Here is a 13,252-nt window from a genome sequence, read left to right on the forward strand (position 1 = left end):
AATGTGGAACGTGGAAGTCACATATAAACTGTCCCAAAGATCAAAGCAAAATAATTGTCAAATTGTAAATTTTAGCCAAATTGTACATATTAACCAAAATTCACACCCTGGAATTATGAGATGAATCAATAGAAGCCATCTAGGCACTATGGTCTGGGTTCTGATCCTGTTTTATGTAAATTCCAGACACATTTCAAAGGTGCTCATAACTTTGAGATGATGATTTTGAAGTTTTATCAATAGCTTTGAGATGGCTGGGGTTTGTTAATGAGCTTACTCCAAGGTGGCACAGATAGATATTGGTCCATTTCCCTCCAAAACTTAGAAAAATGAAACCTTAAATGCCTGTCCCCCAAGCCTTCTTCCATCTCCCGAAAGTCCACGCCACTCAAGGGCTCCCAATTCTAAGCTCAGTTATATAAGTGGCTCATCACCTCTACTTCCTTTTCCCTCTAATGCCTGCTTTCACCACCCATCTCCTGTTCCCATGCCACTGTCTGCCTCTGTACTCCTCCCCATTTTTTAATACTTTTTTCTGCCTTTATGGGCTTTTTGCCCTCTTTTTTTTAACATTTTGAAAGAATATCCTTTATTGATTCTATGAGACAAGCTGTCATAGGGACTAGAGTGGTAGGTGGGGACTAGATCATAAATGCATCACAATCTACATAGGTGGAATGTGTTGATGGAGGGGGTTAATGCACATAATTACCCATACTGACAAAAAGTACAAAACACTTCATGCATTCATGTATTGATAATATTGAGGATGTCTGGCTTCTACCCTTGGCCACATTGGCTACTCTTGAGCTGAGATAATCAGTAGTTTATAATACCATTAGACACCAAAGGATTGAGAACTCAAAGGATATGTTGCATTTATTGCATAGGATGTGAATGAAAAAAGAAATAAAGCATATATTCTCCCCACCAATTGTCCTTAATTCAGAGATGTTTAACTCAATATGACAGAGTAGAACTCAGCTTCAGGTAAGTAGGATATGGTTTCAAGCCCTCTAGCAGGCCTGAAAATTTGCCATTCCTGGAATTTACGCTGGTTTGCTTTTTGCCCTCTTGTGTTTAATTAAACTGTTATTCCCACCCTGTTTCCCACTGCCAAGCAGGGGTTTTCCCAGTTAGTAATCAAAGAACCAGATGTGCCTGCCCTCTATTTCACAAATTAAGGATAAACTCAAGAGGACTCAGGCTTTTCCAACTAACTTCATTTACCATGGCAGCTAGGTGGCACAGTCGATAGACTGCCTACTGGGGAATCAGGAAGACTCATCTTCCTAGATTCGAATGTGGCCTCAGATACTTACTAGCTTTGTTTCATTTTCTTCATCTGGAGAAGGACATGGCAAATCACTCCAGTGGTTTCTTTGTCAGGGAAATGCCCAGCTATACTTGTCTTGACTCCTGAAACTTCATGCTGTACCTCTTCCTTAGAATAAACTCATTACCTGAAGTCTCATCATCTTGGAGATTGATTCAATAATGATACTCAATCCTCCTCAGCCCCCTTGGGTGCCTCTCCCCTCATTGGAGGGCTGGAGGGCAAAACAATGAACTCTTCCAAGACTTTCCTTTATAAAGAAATCAATTGATCTGGTTGGGATTGATTCCAAGAACATTATCCTCCCTTGGGAGGACCCTTTCCTGTTCTAGATGTAAGATCTAAGGGTCAGGATTTCCTACAGACTTTTTTCTTCTTTTTTAAAAAATAAAACCTTTACCTTCCATCTTAGAATCAATACTATATTGGTTCTGAGGCATAAGAGTGGCAAGGGCTAGTCTAGGCAATGGGAGTTAAGTGACTTGCCTAGGGTCACAAAGCTAGGAAATGTCTGAGGTCAGATTTGAACCCAGGACCTCCTGTCTCCAGGTCTGGCTCTCAATCCACTGAGCAATCTTTTTGCTCCTTCCTGTAGACTCTTAAGATCCAAAGAAGCATGTCACAGTTCCTATTTACTGTACATGGAGAGCTGAGAGGGGCTCCTCAAATCCCTTTTATTTCTCCTCCAGGAGGTACACCATCATTTTGGTCTTTCTATCTGTCCAGAGCTCCCATCTGCAACCCATCCCTGTGTTTTTCTACAGTGTCAGAGGTTTCCTGAGGCACCTCCTGAGTGAGATAAGGGGAAGTAGGGCCAGATTCCAGCATTCCGTCCTCTCCCTCCTTGGTCTTAGCTTTTTCCCTAACAGGCACGAAATGAATAGTCATTTATTTTTTTGTCAAAGATCAAAAGCATCATAGGAATTCTTTTTTCCTCTAGTTGTACAAAAACAGAATAGCTACAGACTTGCAGAGGGAAAAAAAATTTCCTCTTTTGTAGATACAAATAAGTCATGCAGAAATTTATCAGCTTCCTCATAACTTTCAAGAAGAAATTAATAAACTCTGGCCTGGATCTAATTATGTAATAGGCAAGTTAGTAACTTTTGTTTAAATTTTTTACGAGATGAAACTTCTTAAAAATTGTGATTTTTTTTAAACCTTACCTTCCATCTTTGAATTAATTGATTCCAAGGCAGACAGACTAGCAGTAAGGGCTAGGCAATGGGGGTTAAATGATTTGCCCAGAGTCACACAGCTAGGAAGTATCTGAGGTCACATTTGAACCCAGGACCTCCCATCTCTATGCCTGGCTCTCTATCCACTGAGTCACCTAGCTGCCCTCATATTGCTATCTTTTATTTTTGTTGTCATTTTTTTGTTACTTATTTTTATGTCACCTGCCTTTCCAAATATATGCTACCTCCTTTCCCTTCTCAGGGATCTAGCCCTCATAACAAAAATAAAAATAAAAAGGAAGGTCAGGCTGACCAACAGAACAATTTTGATGATAATATATGCAGTTGTTGTTGTTGTCATTTTGCAGTCCTGCCTGACCTGTCATGACCCCATCTGGTTTTCTTAACAAAGTTCTCTCTCTCATCCTTATTGGTCCCTACCTTGTATTATACATAGACATAGATGCTCTCTCACTTCCACTAGGAAGTAAGCTCCTCTTCGACAGGAACCATTTTTTTTGTCATTATAACACTTGTGCTTACCATCATCGCTTGAATAAATGCTTATTGAACTTATTGAACTGAGAAGTTCCATTGAAGGGTTTTTGATAAATGTGACCATAATGATAACTGTGTTCCAGGATTCTTTTGTTATCGACAACAAAGAGACATCTGTTCACCAGTTATTCCCTGCTGTCACTGAGCTGTCCTGTAAATGTTCAAATGGAACAGAAATTCTCTACAGACGGTGAGATTCTCCAGATAATATCCTGATTGTAGTGAGCTCCCCTGAGCACTGTGGGCTTCTGCAGGGTGGTCTATGACTAAATGTTCCTATTAAAGCATTTGAGCAATCTTTAGAGGCCAATGAAAAATATCTATTATTTCTAACACATACTTATGGAGTATCTACCATGTGCAAGAGATTTTACTAACTGTGATACAGAAGGGGAAAAAAATGAAAACCTGCTCCTGTCCTCTAGGAATTTACATACATCATGGCAATACAAACAGCCTCCTTCCTTAAAATAACCACCCCCTTTTGCTCTCAAATTACTAGGGCTCTTTCTCCATCTCTAAGCCCCCAAATCTAACAGCCAGTTGTCATTGTTTTTCAGTCATGTCCTACTCTTTGTGATCTCATTTGGGGTTTTCTTGGCAAAGATACTGAAATGGTTCACTATTTCCTTCTCCAACTCATTTTTACAGATGAGGAAACTGAGGCAAATAGGGATAAGTGATTTGTCAGAGTTACTAAACAGCCAATAAGCATCTGAGGCTGGATTTCAACTCAGGACTTCCTAATTCTAGGCCTAGCACTCTTTCCACCTACCACTTAACTGAATCCTATCCACTTGGGTTCTAAAATTGGCATACTTATCCAGAATACTCCTCCTAGGAGGAAGATCCAAGGAAAAGAAGTTGTAGGTCCAAATTCTCCTAATCTGACCTGAACCTCCAAAAATGCTTTCTGGAAGCATTTGTTGCTGAAACAGAAAATATGTGCCTCTCAGAGCCGGACACCACTCACCTCTCTTCTGTAAGAGGTGTGTGTGTGTGCATGCACCCCACAAAGGTCATGTACATTCACAGGTGCTGTCTAAAAGTAAAGCCATGGAGCTAATGAGAATACATACATGCCAATGAGAGCAAGAGATGTCTCAGTTCAAACTAATGCAAGCTGGAATGCAAGGCAATATGAGAAACTATCTTCCCCTCAATGTATGCAACTTTTAAAGTCTTTCTATTCTCCTTGGTCTCATTCTATTCACCTCTGGTCCTAAATGCCCCTTTTTCCCCAATAAAATTTTAAGGAATGGAAGGAGAGGAAGTAGAATGAAAGCTGGAGAAAAGGAAACAATTCAAGAAGGAGCAGAAAAAATAAAGAGGAAAGGGATGAAAGGTTTGTTTTAAGCCTTTGTTTCCATCTAAGAATCAATACTGTGTATTGGTTCCAAGGCAGAAGAGCAGTAAGGACGAGGCAATGGGGGTTAAGTGACTTGCTCAGGGTCCTACAATTAGGAAGTGTCTGGGGCCAGGATGAAAGATTTTAAACAAATTAAGGTAAAAGATGTGAAGGAGGGATGGTTGAGTAGATATCAACTGAACTTGTTCACAAGCTCCTTTATTTGAGTTAAAATGTTTTCTGCCAGACAGCAGGAAAAAACAAAGCCTTCTTGTGACTCAGTATCAGTTTCTTTCCTTCCCTTGTCCTCTTTAATTTGATGCAAATGTGACATAAAGAGTCACAAGGTGATAACACTTGCAATATACTCTTGTTTCAATTTTTAAAAATTAACAACAATATTTTATGATGATCAACTCTGGAAACTAGGCTACTCTCAGCACTGCAATGATCTGGGACAATACTGAAGAACTTATTGGGGGGGATGGGGGGTTGTTCTTCACCTCCAGAGAAAGAACTAGTGGAGTCATCTTGCACATCAGTGTATTTAGGGTTTTGGTTTGGTTTTGTATGAGTGTATACTTACAACAATATAGAAGTATGTTCTGCGTGATAATAAAAATGGAAAAATTTTTAAAGATTAGTTGTCATTTCTTTTTTATCTTTAGAAAGAAAACAGATGCACAAAGCCCAGATATAAAAACACACATGTGAGGGTCTGCCCCTTTCATGTGAGAACACTCTGGTTGCCAAAAGTTCATAAAAATTTTTTTTTGTTTGAGAAACCTTGATAAAATCAGGATGAGAAGACACATAGTCTCTCAGATAAAATGCTGAAAAGAAACACAAACCATTCTGAGCATCTAGAAAATTGCCCTTCAGGGAGATGTGTTAAGAGGACTTGTTTGAAGGTAAAGCATTCCCTGACTGGAGAAGAGACTAGCTACAAGGCATTGTGGTCCCTCTAATCATTTACATATGACTGTCTTCAAGTTTGGAAGGCTATAAGTGAGAAATTTAAAACCATTTGGGGACTGTTGGGTGATTAATTATATATAGTGGAGCCATGCCTGACAAAAAGGTAGGAATTTTTGAGTTTCCACATAAAAAGTTGGATAATGGGTCTAACTAAGAAGGCCAGACATGAGGCATTAGGAGCTGAGAAGATCATGACTCCAATGAAGGCAGAATTGGAAAAAGCTGAGCACAAAAGTGAGTCACAGGAGATGATGAGTGGAAATGTTTATAAAAGACAAAATACAGAAGTTGATTAAAGTGAAAGGAGCTTGATTTTGCAGCTATCTTGTTAGAAGGGATGTTGATTAGAATACAGGCTGGAGAAAGGCAGACTAGTCATTTATCACTTTCTATAGCTTGAGAAACCTCTCAAGGGTTTGTCTATAGTGCCTTCTCTGCCCTATCTGACCTAACGGGAGAAACTGTGAGTGAAGACAGACTTTGCATCTGCTGTGCTCTTAGAGTCATGGTTTTGCTAAAGGGTGGTTGGAGAAAACAGAATTCCCTACTTTTTGAAGAGCTGAGACCTGAGTCTTGGGCAATGGATGCTACTTCTGTTTTATTTCTTCTTTAAGAATAGATAACTAATGGACATACAAGCCTTGGAGGCAAATTTGTGAGTTCCAGTGGTCAGGAGAGCCTGGGTTCTAGACTGGAGTTGACTTTAGCAATGGAGAGAATTCCTTTAGTCTAGAGAATGACTACCAACACTGGGCTTGCCAAAAGTCAAAGATCTGGAAGGAATTTCTTTCACAGTGCAGAGCTGAAGTAACATAAAATACCTATTCAGTGATCCTGAAAATCATATCCTGATGGATGGCTTTTAGTCTCAGTCTCTTAGGGGAATATAGAAGTAGCTATGTGACTGAATCCTGTTTTAAGTGCCTATCCATGTGTGCTTGTGAGAATTTGTGTTTATCATTTTTTGTGTGTGGAGGAAATAAATAGCTGATTCATTGATTATTTCTACTTTGGGGGGAAACCTTACACATAAGCCAGTTCTAAGCTTTAAGTAATTTTCTCTGGGGTGGAAGTGTAAAGAAATAGAATGTTACAAAAGGAACCTAACCTATCTAAATAAAAGACAGACTATCTATCCCAAGTTTAAATCCAGTCACTCCATGCATGGATCCAAAGCAAAAGTGTCCCTTAATGGAGAGGGAGAAGGCATAGCACACCAAACCCTAAGGCTCTGTAGCAGTTACAATCATTAGAAAAGTAAATACCCATCATTTGGGGACTAAACAAATTGTAGTACATATAGGTAATACAATGCTAATGTACTATGAGAAATTTTAAATATGAATAATTTAGAGAATGACATATGAAATAAGCAAAACCAGAAAAACAATATATACAGTGACTACTGTAAAAATTAAAATTAATATATAATAATTTCAATGTTATATTTTTGGGATTTATTAATGATCTCTAGAAGTAACAAAATAAAAAGATAACAAAATAAAACCACATGCCTATGACTAATCTACCTGTTCAAACAGCCTGCTCCACTAATGTTCTGACCCAGGAAGGAAAGAGAGCTAGCCATGGAAGACCACCCAATTTATCTCCTGTCTAGGTCATCATGTAACAACAGGAAGTCAGTGGGATCCTGGGAAATGTAGTTCAAAGGCACAAGATTTCCAATTATACACTACAACAATGTAAATGGAAAGATTTTTTTTAAATCAATATGCAGGTCACGAGAACCTTATGCATAGTTTATTGTCTTTTTATCTGTGGCCCCTGTTTTTATTGAGTTTGATATCACTGAACTTGATCTCTACAATCACTTTTGGCTCTAAAACCTGTAATACTGAGTAAGAAGTAACTGCTTTAGGATACTCACAGTTCTTTTTTTTTCTTCCACTTTTAAACATTATTTTTATTTGGTCAATTTCAAAATCATTTTTTTCTCCCTCCCCTCCCACTACCCCTCCCATAGCAGACGCGTGATTCCACTGGATATCACATGTGTCCTTGATCCGAACCCATTTCCATGTTATTGGTATTTGCACTAGGATCTTCATTTAGAGTCTACATCCCCAATCATATCCCCCTTGGCCCCTGTTGTCAGGCAGTTGCCTTTCCTCGGTATTTTTACTCCCAGTTTGTCCTCTGCTTGTGGATAGAAGGATTTTTTTTTTAATAAACCTGAAAGGCATGTAATTAGAATCAATTATCTTGGCCCAGGAAAAGATGAGAAAATATAGCTACCTACCTCTTTTTTTTTTTAACCCTTACTTTTTATCTTAAACCACTTGGGATTAAGTGACTTGCCCAGGCTCTAATGGCTAGGAAGTATGGGAGACCATATTTGCACCCAGGGCCTTCCATCTCCAAGCCTGACTATCAACTGAGCCACCTAACTGCCCCTCTCTCCTTTTATTTATTTTTTTATTTTATTTAGTCAATTTAGAACATTATTCCTTGGTTACAAGAATCATATTCTTTCCCTCCCTCCCCTCCCCCATCTCTTCCCATAGCCAACTCAATTTCACTGGGTTTTACATGTGTCCTTGATCAGAACCTATTTTCATGTTGTTGATGTTTACACTAGGATGATCATTTAGAGTCTACATCCCCAACCATATCCCCTCGACCCATGTATTCAAGCAGTTGTTTTTCTTCTGTTTCTACTCTCACAGTTTTTCCTCTGCATGTGGATAGTGTTCTTTCTCATAGATCCCTCCTGGTTGTTCAGGATCACTGCATTGCCACTAATGGAGAAGTCCATTACATTTGATTGAACCACAGTGTATCAGTCTCTCTTCTCACTGCATCAATTCCTGGAGGTTGTTCCAGTTCACATCTCTCCTTTTATTTTTTAGAGATGTAAAGAACAGGTGTGGAGAACTATATTCATTGTCAGACTTAGTCTATGAATTGGTTCTATTGAAGTGCTTTTTAATACCTTTTCTAATTGTTATATGGGATGGTTCTCTGAATAAGGGAGGAAGAAATTGGGTGATATAAAAAAAATCAATAAAACTTGTTTGAAAACCTGTTTTCCATACTTCCAAGCAGGTTGTAAGCAAGGAAGTAAGTTTTCAGAAATTAAAATGTGTTGCTGCAGACCACAGCCAATTAGAATCTCTTTAGTTTGTAAGTCGGGCAAAGTCCAGTGCCCAGAATTACTCAGCTACCTTTAGCCCAGTTGTGAGATTTCCAAAAGCCTGGAGGGAGGAGAGACGGCTCAGTCTCTGGGGCAGGAACTTCAGACAGAAACTTAACAATCATTGACTAGAATGCTAGATATAAAGGGCCTCTCTATTTCCGCCTAGTCTATCCTTTTTGTTTTATAGATGAGGAAACTTAAGCCAGGAATATGAAGTAATAAACCCAAGGTCCAAGTCTCCGGACCCTAATCCTTTTATTACACTCCATAGCAAAAAGGCAGACACCTGCCCCTAAGATGGGCTCAAGGCTTTAGCTATGAAACAGGAAAGGGTCAAACCATGCAACTCAGAGATCTGAAAATACATCATCAGTGCTCCTAGGTTTCCAACTGGAGGGAAGACTCCCAGAGGAAACAAAATCTGGAGGGCTGCTAGGTATAGGTGCCTTAGAAGAAGAAAGGCCTTTCCTAATCCCTCCCTCTAAGGCACCTCCTCCCAACACTCCCTTATATCTATTTTGGATCTAGTCAAGATACACACACAGGTATATAGATATGTTATAGAGACATATTACATATTCAATACTGATTTTATTATATATCTATATTACTAAGTATCTGTATATTATATCTGTATGTCGTTTTATATCAATTCTATGTATAAATATATAGACATTGCATATATTATATAATATTGGTATATATTATTAAATGTCTATATATTATATGGCTGTACTTTGTTTTAATAACATATGTTATATATCAGTATATTATTACATGTACTCTATATTAAATATATTGTATAATTTCTATATCTGTATGTTTTGCATTTATATATATTCCATATATAAAGTATATTTCAATATAGACTAGAAGCCGAAGCCAGCTCTAACTACCTGTATGACTTGGGCCTCAGTTTCCTCAGCAGTAAAATGAGCCAGCTGCCTTCTAGGGTCGCCTCCAGCTTTACCTGTCATAGTTAATCCCCAGGCTGGGCGGCAGGTTTTGATTCTAAAGGCACACGCGACCCAGCGCCCCTAGAGGCCAGCAGAGCGCTGCAGAGGGAAGGAGAAGGGGAAGGCGACCGAGGCTCCCCGCCCTCAGTTCGAGATTAGGAGTCCCGGCAGCGTCCTGACGCCTAAGAGTTGCGCCTGCGCACTGCCAACGCCGACTGTACTCCCGGCTCCCCAGCTGAGCAGCTAGGTAAGGTCGCTCTCTTCTCACGCTGTCCTCCAGGCTGATCTCCGGACAGTGGGTGTGTAGGGCCCGCGCGATCCCCGGGGGTCCTCCTTTCCCCAACGTTGCCTGCCACTCGGGGGGAGGGGGAGGGTCTTCGGTGTCTCCCAAAAAGAGATCGGAACCTGGCCAATTCCTCCCATCCACTTTGGGGCTCCCAAATGCCTAATGCAGATATAAGGCCTTCTCTTCCCGGCAGCTGAGCCCGAACTGGGCTGCAGGCCCTGCCATTGAGACTGCATTTGGATACCCCAACCGAACGTCAGGAGCGGAGTGCTTTTGAATCAATTGAGGGCTGGGGCAAGAGGGTCAGGCCTGTAGGACTCCCGTACCCAGGCGGCCTTTGACTCCTCCTCTCACCCTAGAGGGAGATGTAGGTGAAAACCCCTTATTCATTGGATGACCTTGGAAAGGACCCTCCTTGGCTTCCACTTTTCTTGTCTATAAACCGAGTGAATGAAATTAGATAATCTTCCAACTTTGAAATTCTGTTCTCTAATTGTTTGACTTCTTTTCCTCTTTCATTTCTAGCCCTACAACTATCCCTTTCCATCTTCCCTTCAGTCCTTTGGAAATAACACACCTAGGGCCCAGGTAAGGAAGTAACTCTGGGCACTGGACTCTGCCCCTTCTAGGGAATAAACAGATGTGAGGACCTGGCTCCAGAACTGGGGTGCGTTTACGTGACCCTTAGGCAGAGGGCTCTTTGTGAGGTTGGACCAGACAGTAACAAGAGTACCTATCCCTTGTATATGTAAGCCCTGTTTAACCAGTCTGACCAGTGGAGTGGATTATTTCTTGGCAGTTTTATCAGCCCAAGAGCTGGCCTAATTACCCAGGCAATGGGTGATGAGTCTTGGGGAAGCCCTATAGTACTTATCTAGCCCACAGGAACATTTCTAGCCATTTCCAATCCCATATCTCAGATTTATTTATCCTTCGGATGATTCTTATTGAAACCCCTGACTTGTAGATTTTTTTTGAAGTCTAAATAACCATCAATAAAAGAACTTGAATCACAAAGTTTATCCTGAAGGACTTGGACCTGCAAGAACCTGGTTTGCTAGGTCTAAAATAAAGGGAGGGGAAAGGTTTAGTTAGGGCAACTTTGAGAGTCATTCTCTTTAATCTTGGTCCCCTGGGCCCTGAGCATGAAGTGTTAGACTACATCTGATCTTTTGTCCATTGCTAGGCTTCCATCTTAGGCCAATGGCCCCCAGGCTGCAGCTGCTAACATGGGATGTGAAGGACACTTTGCTTCGACTCCGTCATCCAGTGGGGAAAGGATATGCAGCTGAAGCTCAGGCCCATGGGCTAAAGGTGGAGGCAGCAGCCCTTGAATCAGCCTTCCATCAAGCATACAAGGTCCAGAACCAGAAGTTCCCCAACTATGGACTGAGTCAAGGCCTCACCTCCCAACAATGGTGGCTGGATGTTGTACTGCAGACGTTCCATCTGGCAGGAGTCCAGAACTCCAACATCTTAGATTCCATCGCCAACAAACTCTATAAAGATTTCAGTAGTGCCAAAACCTGGCAGCTGCTGGAAGGGGCTGAATCCACTCTGCGGCAGTGTCGTGAACGGGGCCTTCGACTAGGTGTGGTGTCCAATTTTGACAGGAGGTTAGAGGACATCCTGGCTCACTATGGTCTCCTGGAACACTTTGATTTCATTCTGACCTCTGAGGCAGCTGGCAGGGCAAAACCAGACCCACAGATCTTCCGACAGGCCTTGCAGCTTGCTGATGTAGAGCCTACCCAGGCAGCCCACATCGGGGACCATTACCTGAATGATTACCAGGCACCCCGGGAGGTAGGCATGTACAGCTTCCTGCTGATGGGTACCAAGCCTCAGGACCCCTTTCCAGGAACTATCCCTAAGGAACACATCCTGCCTTCCCTCCCTCACCTTCTGGTTGCCCTTAACCACCTAGAGGGCCCAGATCCAAAGCAATGAAGATTGGTGGGGAAGAGTGAGGTGGTAAAATCCCTGCAAGCTGAGCCTTCTGGATGGGAGAAAGCTATGGAAAATGCAGCCAGCAGCACCTACTGTGGGAAACATTGGCTCCTCTTTGCCTTTTAGGTAGTGGAGGCTATTCTCCCTTCAGCCTCAATAGCAGGCTCCTATCGCTATCATAAAATTCATGATAATAACTAAGTATTGTGACTTCTTATCCACATGACGAGAGAATGTTGAGCTGGAAAAGGTCTAAAAAGCAGTTATTGTTTTGTGTAAAGAGCACTATAGTTGGGTTCTAATCCCACCTCTGCTAATTAACACCTGTGCAACCTTAGACAAGATACCATATCTGGCTTCAGTTCCCTCCACTGAGATAAGTGTAGATTAAACTAGATGAGAGGTTCTTAATCTTTTTTGGGTCACAGACTCCTTGGGCAAACTGGTAAAACCTTTTCATGTTTAAAATCTATAAATTTACAAAGGAAACAATCAATCTTGAAATATTTAAAAACAAGTTCATGGACCTCAGGTTAAGAGGTACCCTGTACCAAAGAGATGATCCTGATCTTGCACAATCCATTGTAGAGAAGAATTAACTGAGGCCCAGAGAGGGCTTGGGGATCCTAGACATAGACCTGTAGGTAACATCCAATCCTCCCATCTTATAGGTGAGGAAGCTGAAATTCAACCAAAGGCCACAGAGATATTAGGTGGGTAGGAGGATGGAGATTTGAACCTATGTCTTCCAACCACCAATCCAAGGTTATTCACACATCCCCACCAGGTTTCCCACCTCGCCTTTTACACGGGCTAGGTTTGTGGGGCATGTCTTCACTCTAGGGATCTGCCATGGTCAGCTGGGGAGGTAAGACTCAGCATCCTACAGTTAGACCACAATGCAAAGTACTACGGGGATTTAGTACCAAATGAGGACCATGAGCTAGAAGCATGATAGTAGCTCCCACAAGGGAGCTTTGGGTGGACTGCAGTGGTCAGGGAAAGCCCTGTGGAGGCTTGGGGTCTGGCCCAGCAGAGGAGTGGGAGCACCAGAGGTGTGGAGGGAGAATAGAACATGGATCCAAAGGACAGAAAAGAGAGGGTCAGACAAAAGCGGACAATGAATCAATGAATGCTGGGCTTCCTTTAAACTTGAACATAAAGGGTTTGAATTTAAGGGTGGGAAGGGACCCTGTGTACCTGAGGGCAAAGAGGGGGAGGGAAGGACAGCCTGTTATTCCAGCTGGGCCACACCTGATGTCAGCTTCCTAGATTGTGGATTCAGAGGGTTCTGGCTTCCTGAGAGATGAGTCCATGACTTGGCTGCTGAGGACATGACTCTGTCAACTCAGCTCAGCCACCAGAAGTTCTCCATTTGGGAAGTTAAAGGTCCAGTGTGACCTATCAGGAGGGGCAGTATGGTGCTATAGAAAAACACCAGGCTCAGGAGTCAGGAAACCTGGGTTGGAATACCAACTCTGACATCAGCCATGGGATGCTGGGCA

At 41.7% G+C, this 13,252-nt stretch overlaps 1 protein-coding gene across 4 annotated transcripts; it reads left to right on the top strand.

The window, feature by feature from the left end:
• Positions 1–9,606: 9,606 nt before the first annotated feature.
• On the top strand, positions 9,607–11,944 carry HDHD3 (haloacid dehalogenase like hydrolase domain containing 3). Of its 4 annotated transcripts, none has more exons than XM_007475006.2 (3): positions 9,607–9,758; positions 10,323–10,385; positions 10,984–11,944. In XM_007475006.2, the coding sequence occupies exon 3, from the start codon at positions 11,001–11,003 to the stop codon at positions 11,745–11,747; it is 747 nt and encodes a 248-aa protein (XP_007475068.1). In that variant the 5' UTR covers positions 9,607–9,758; positions 10,323–10,385; positions 10,984–11,000; the 3' UTR covers positions 11,748–11,944. The 4 variants fall into 4 exon arrangements, with proteins under 4 accessions (XP_007475068.1, XP_007475070.1, XP_007475069.1 ...); XM_007475007.3 differs by having other exon boundaries at positions 9,741–9,810; XM_007475008.3 differs by lacking the exon at positions 10,323–10,385 and having other exon boundaries at positions 9,661–9,758.
• The last annotated feature ends 1,308 nt before the right edge of the window (positions 11,945–13,252 follow it).

The sequence above is a fragment of the Monodelphis domestica genome, chromosome 1 (assembly GCF_027887165.1).
Source record: "Monodelphis domestica isolate mMonDom1 chromosome 1, mMonDom1.pri, whole genome shotgun sequence".
Classification (NCBI taxonomy): domain Eukaryota; kingdom Metazoa; phylum Chordata; class Mammalia; order Didelphimorphia; family Didelphidae; genus Monodelphis; species Monodelphis domestica.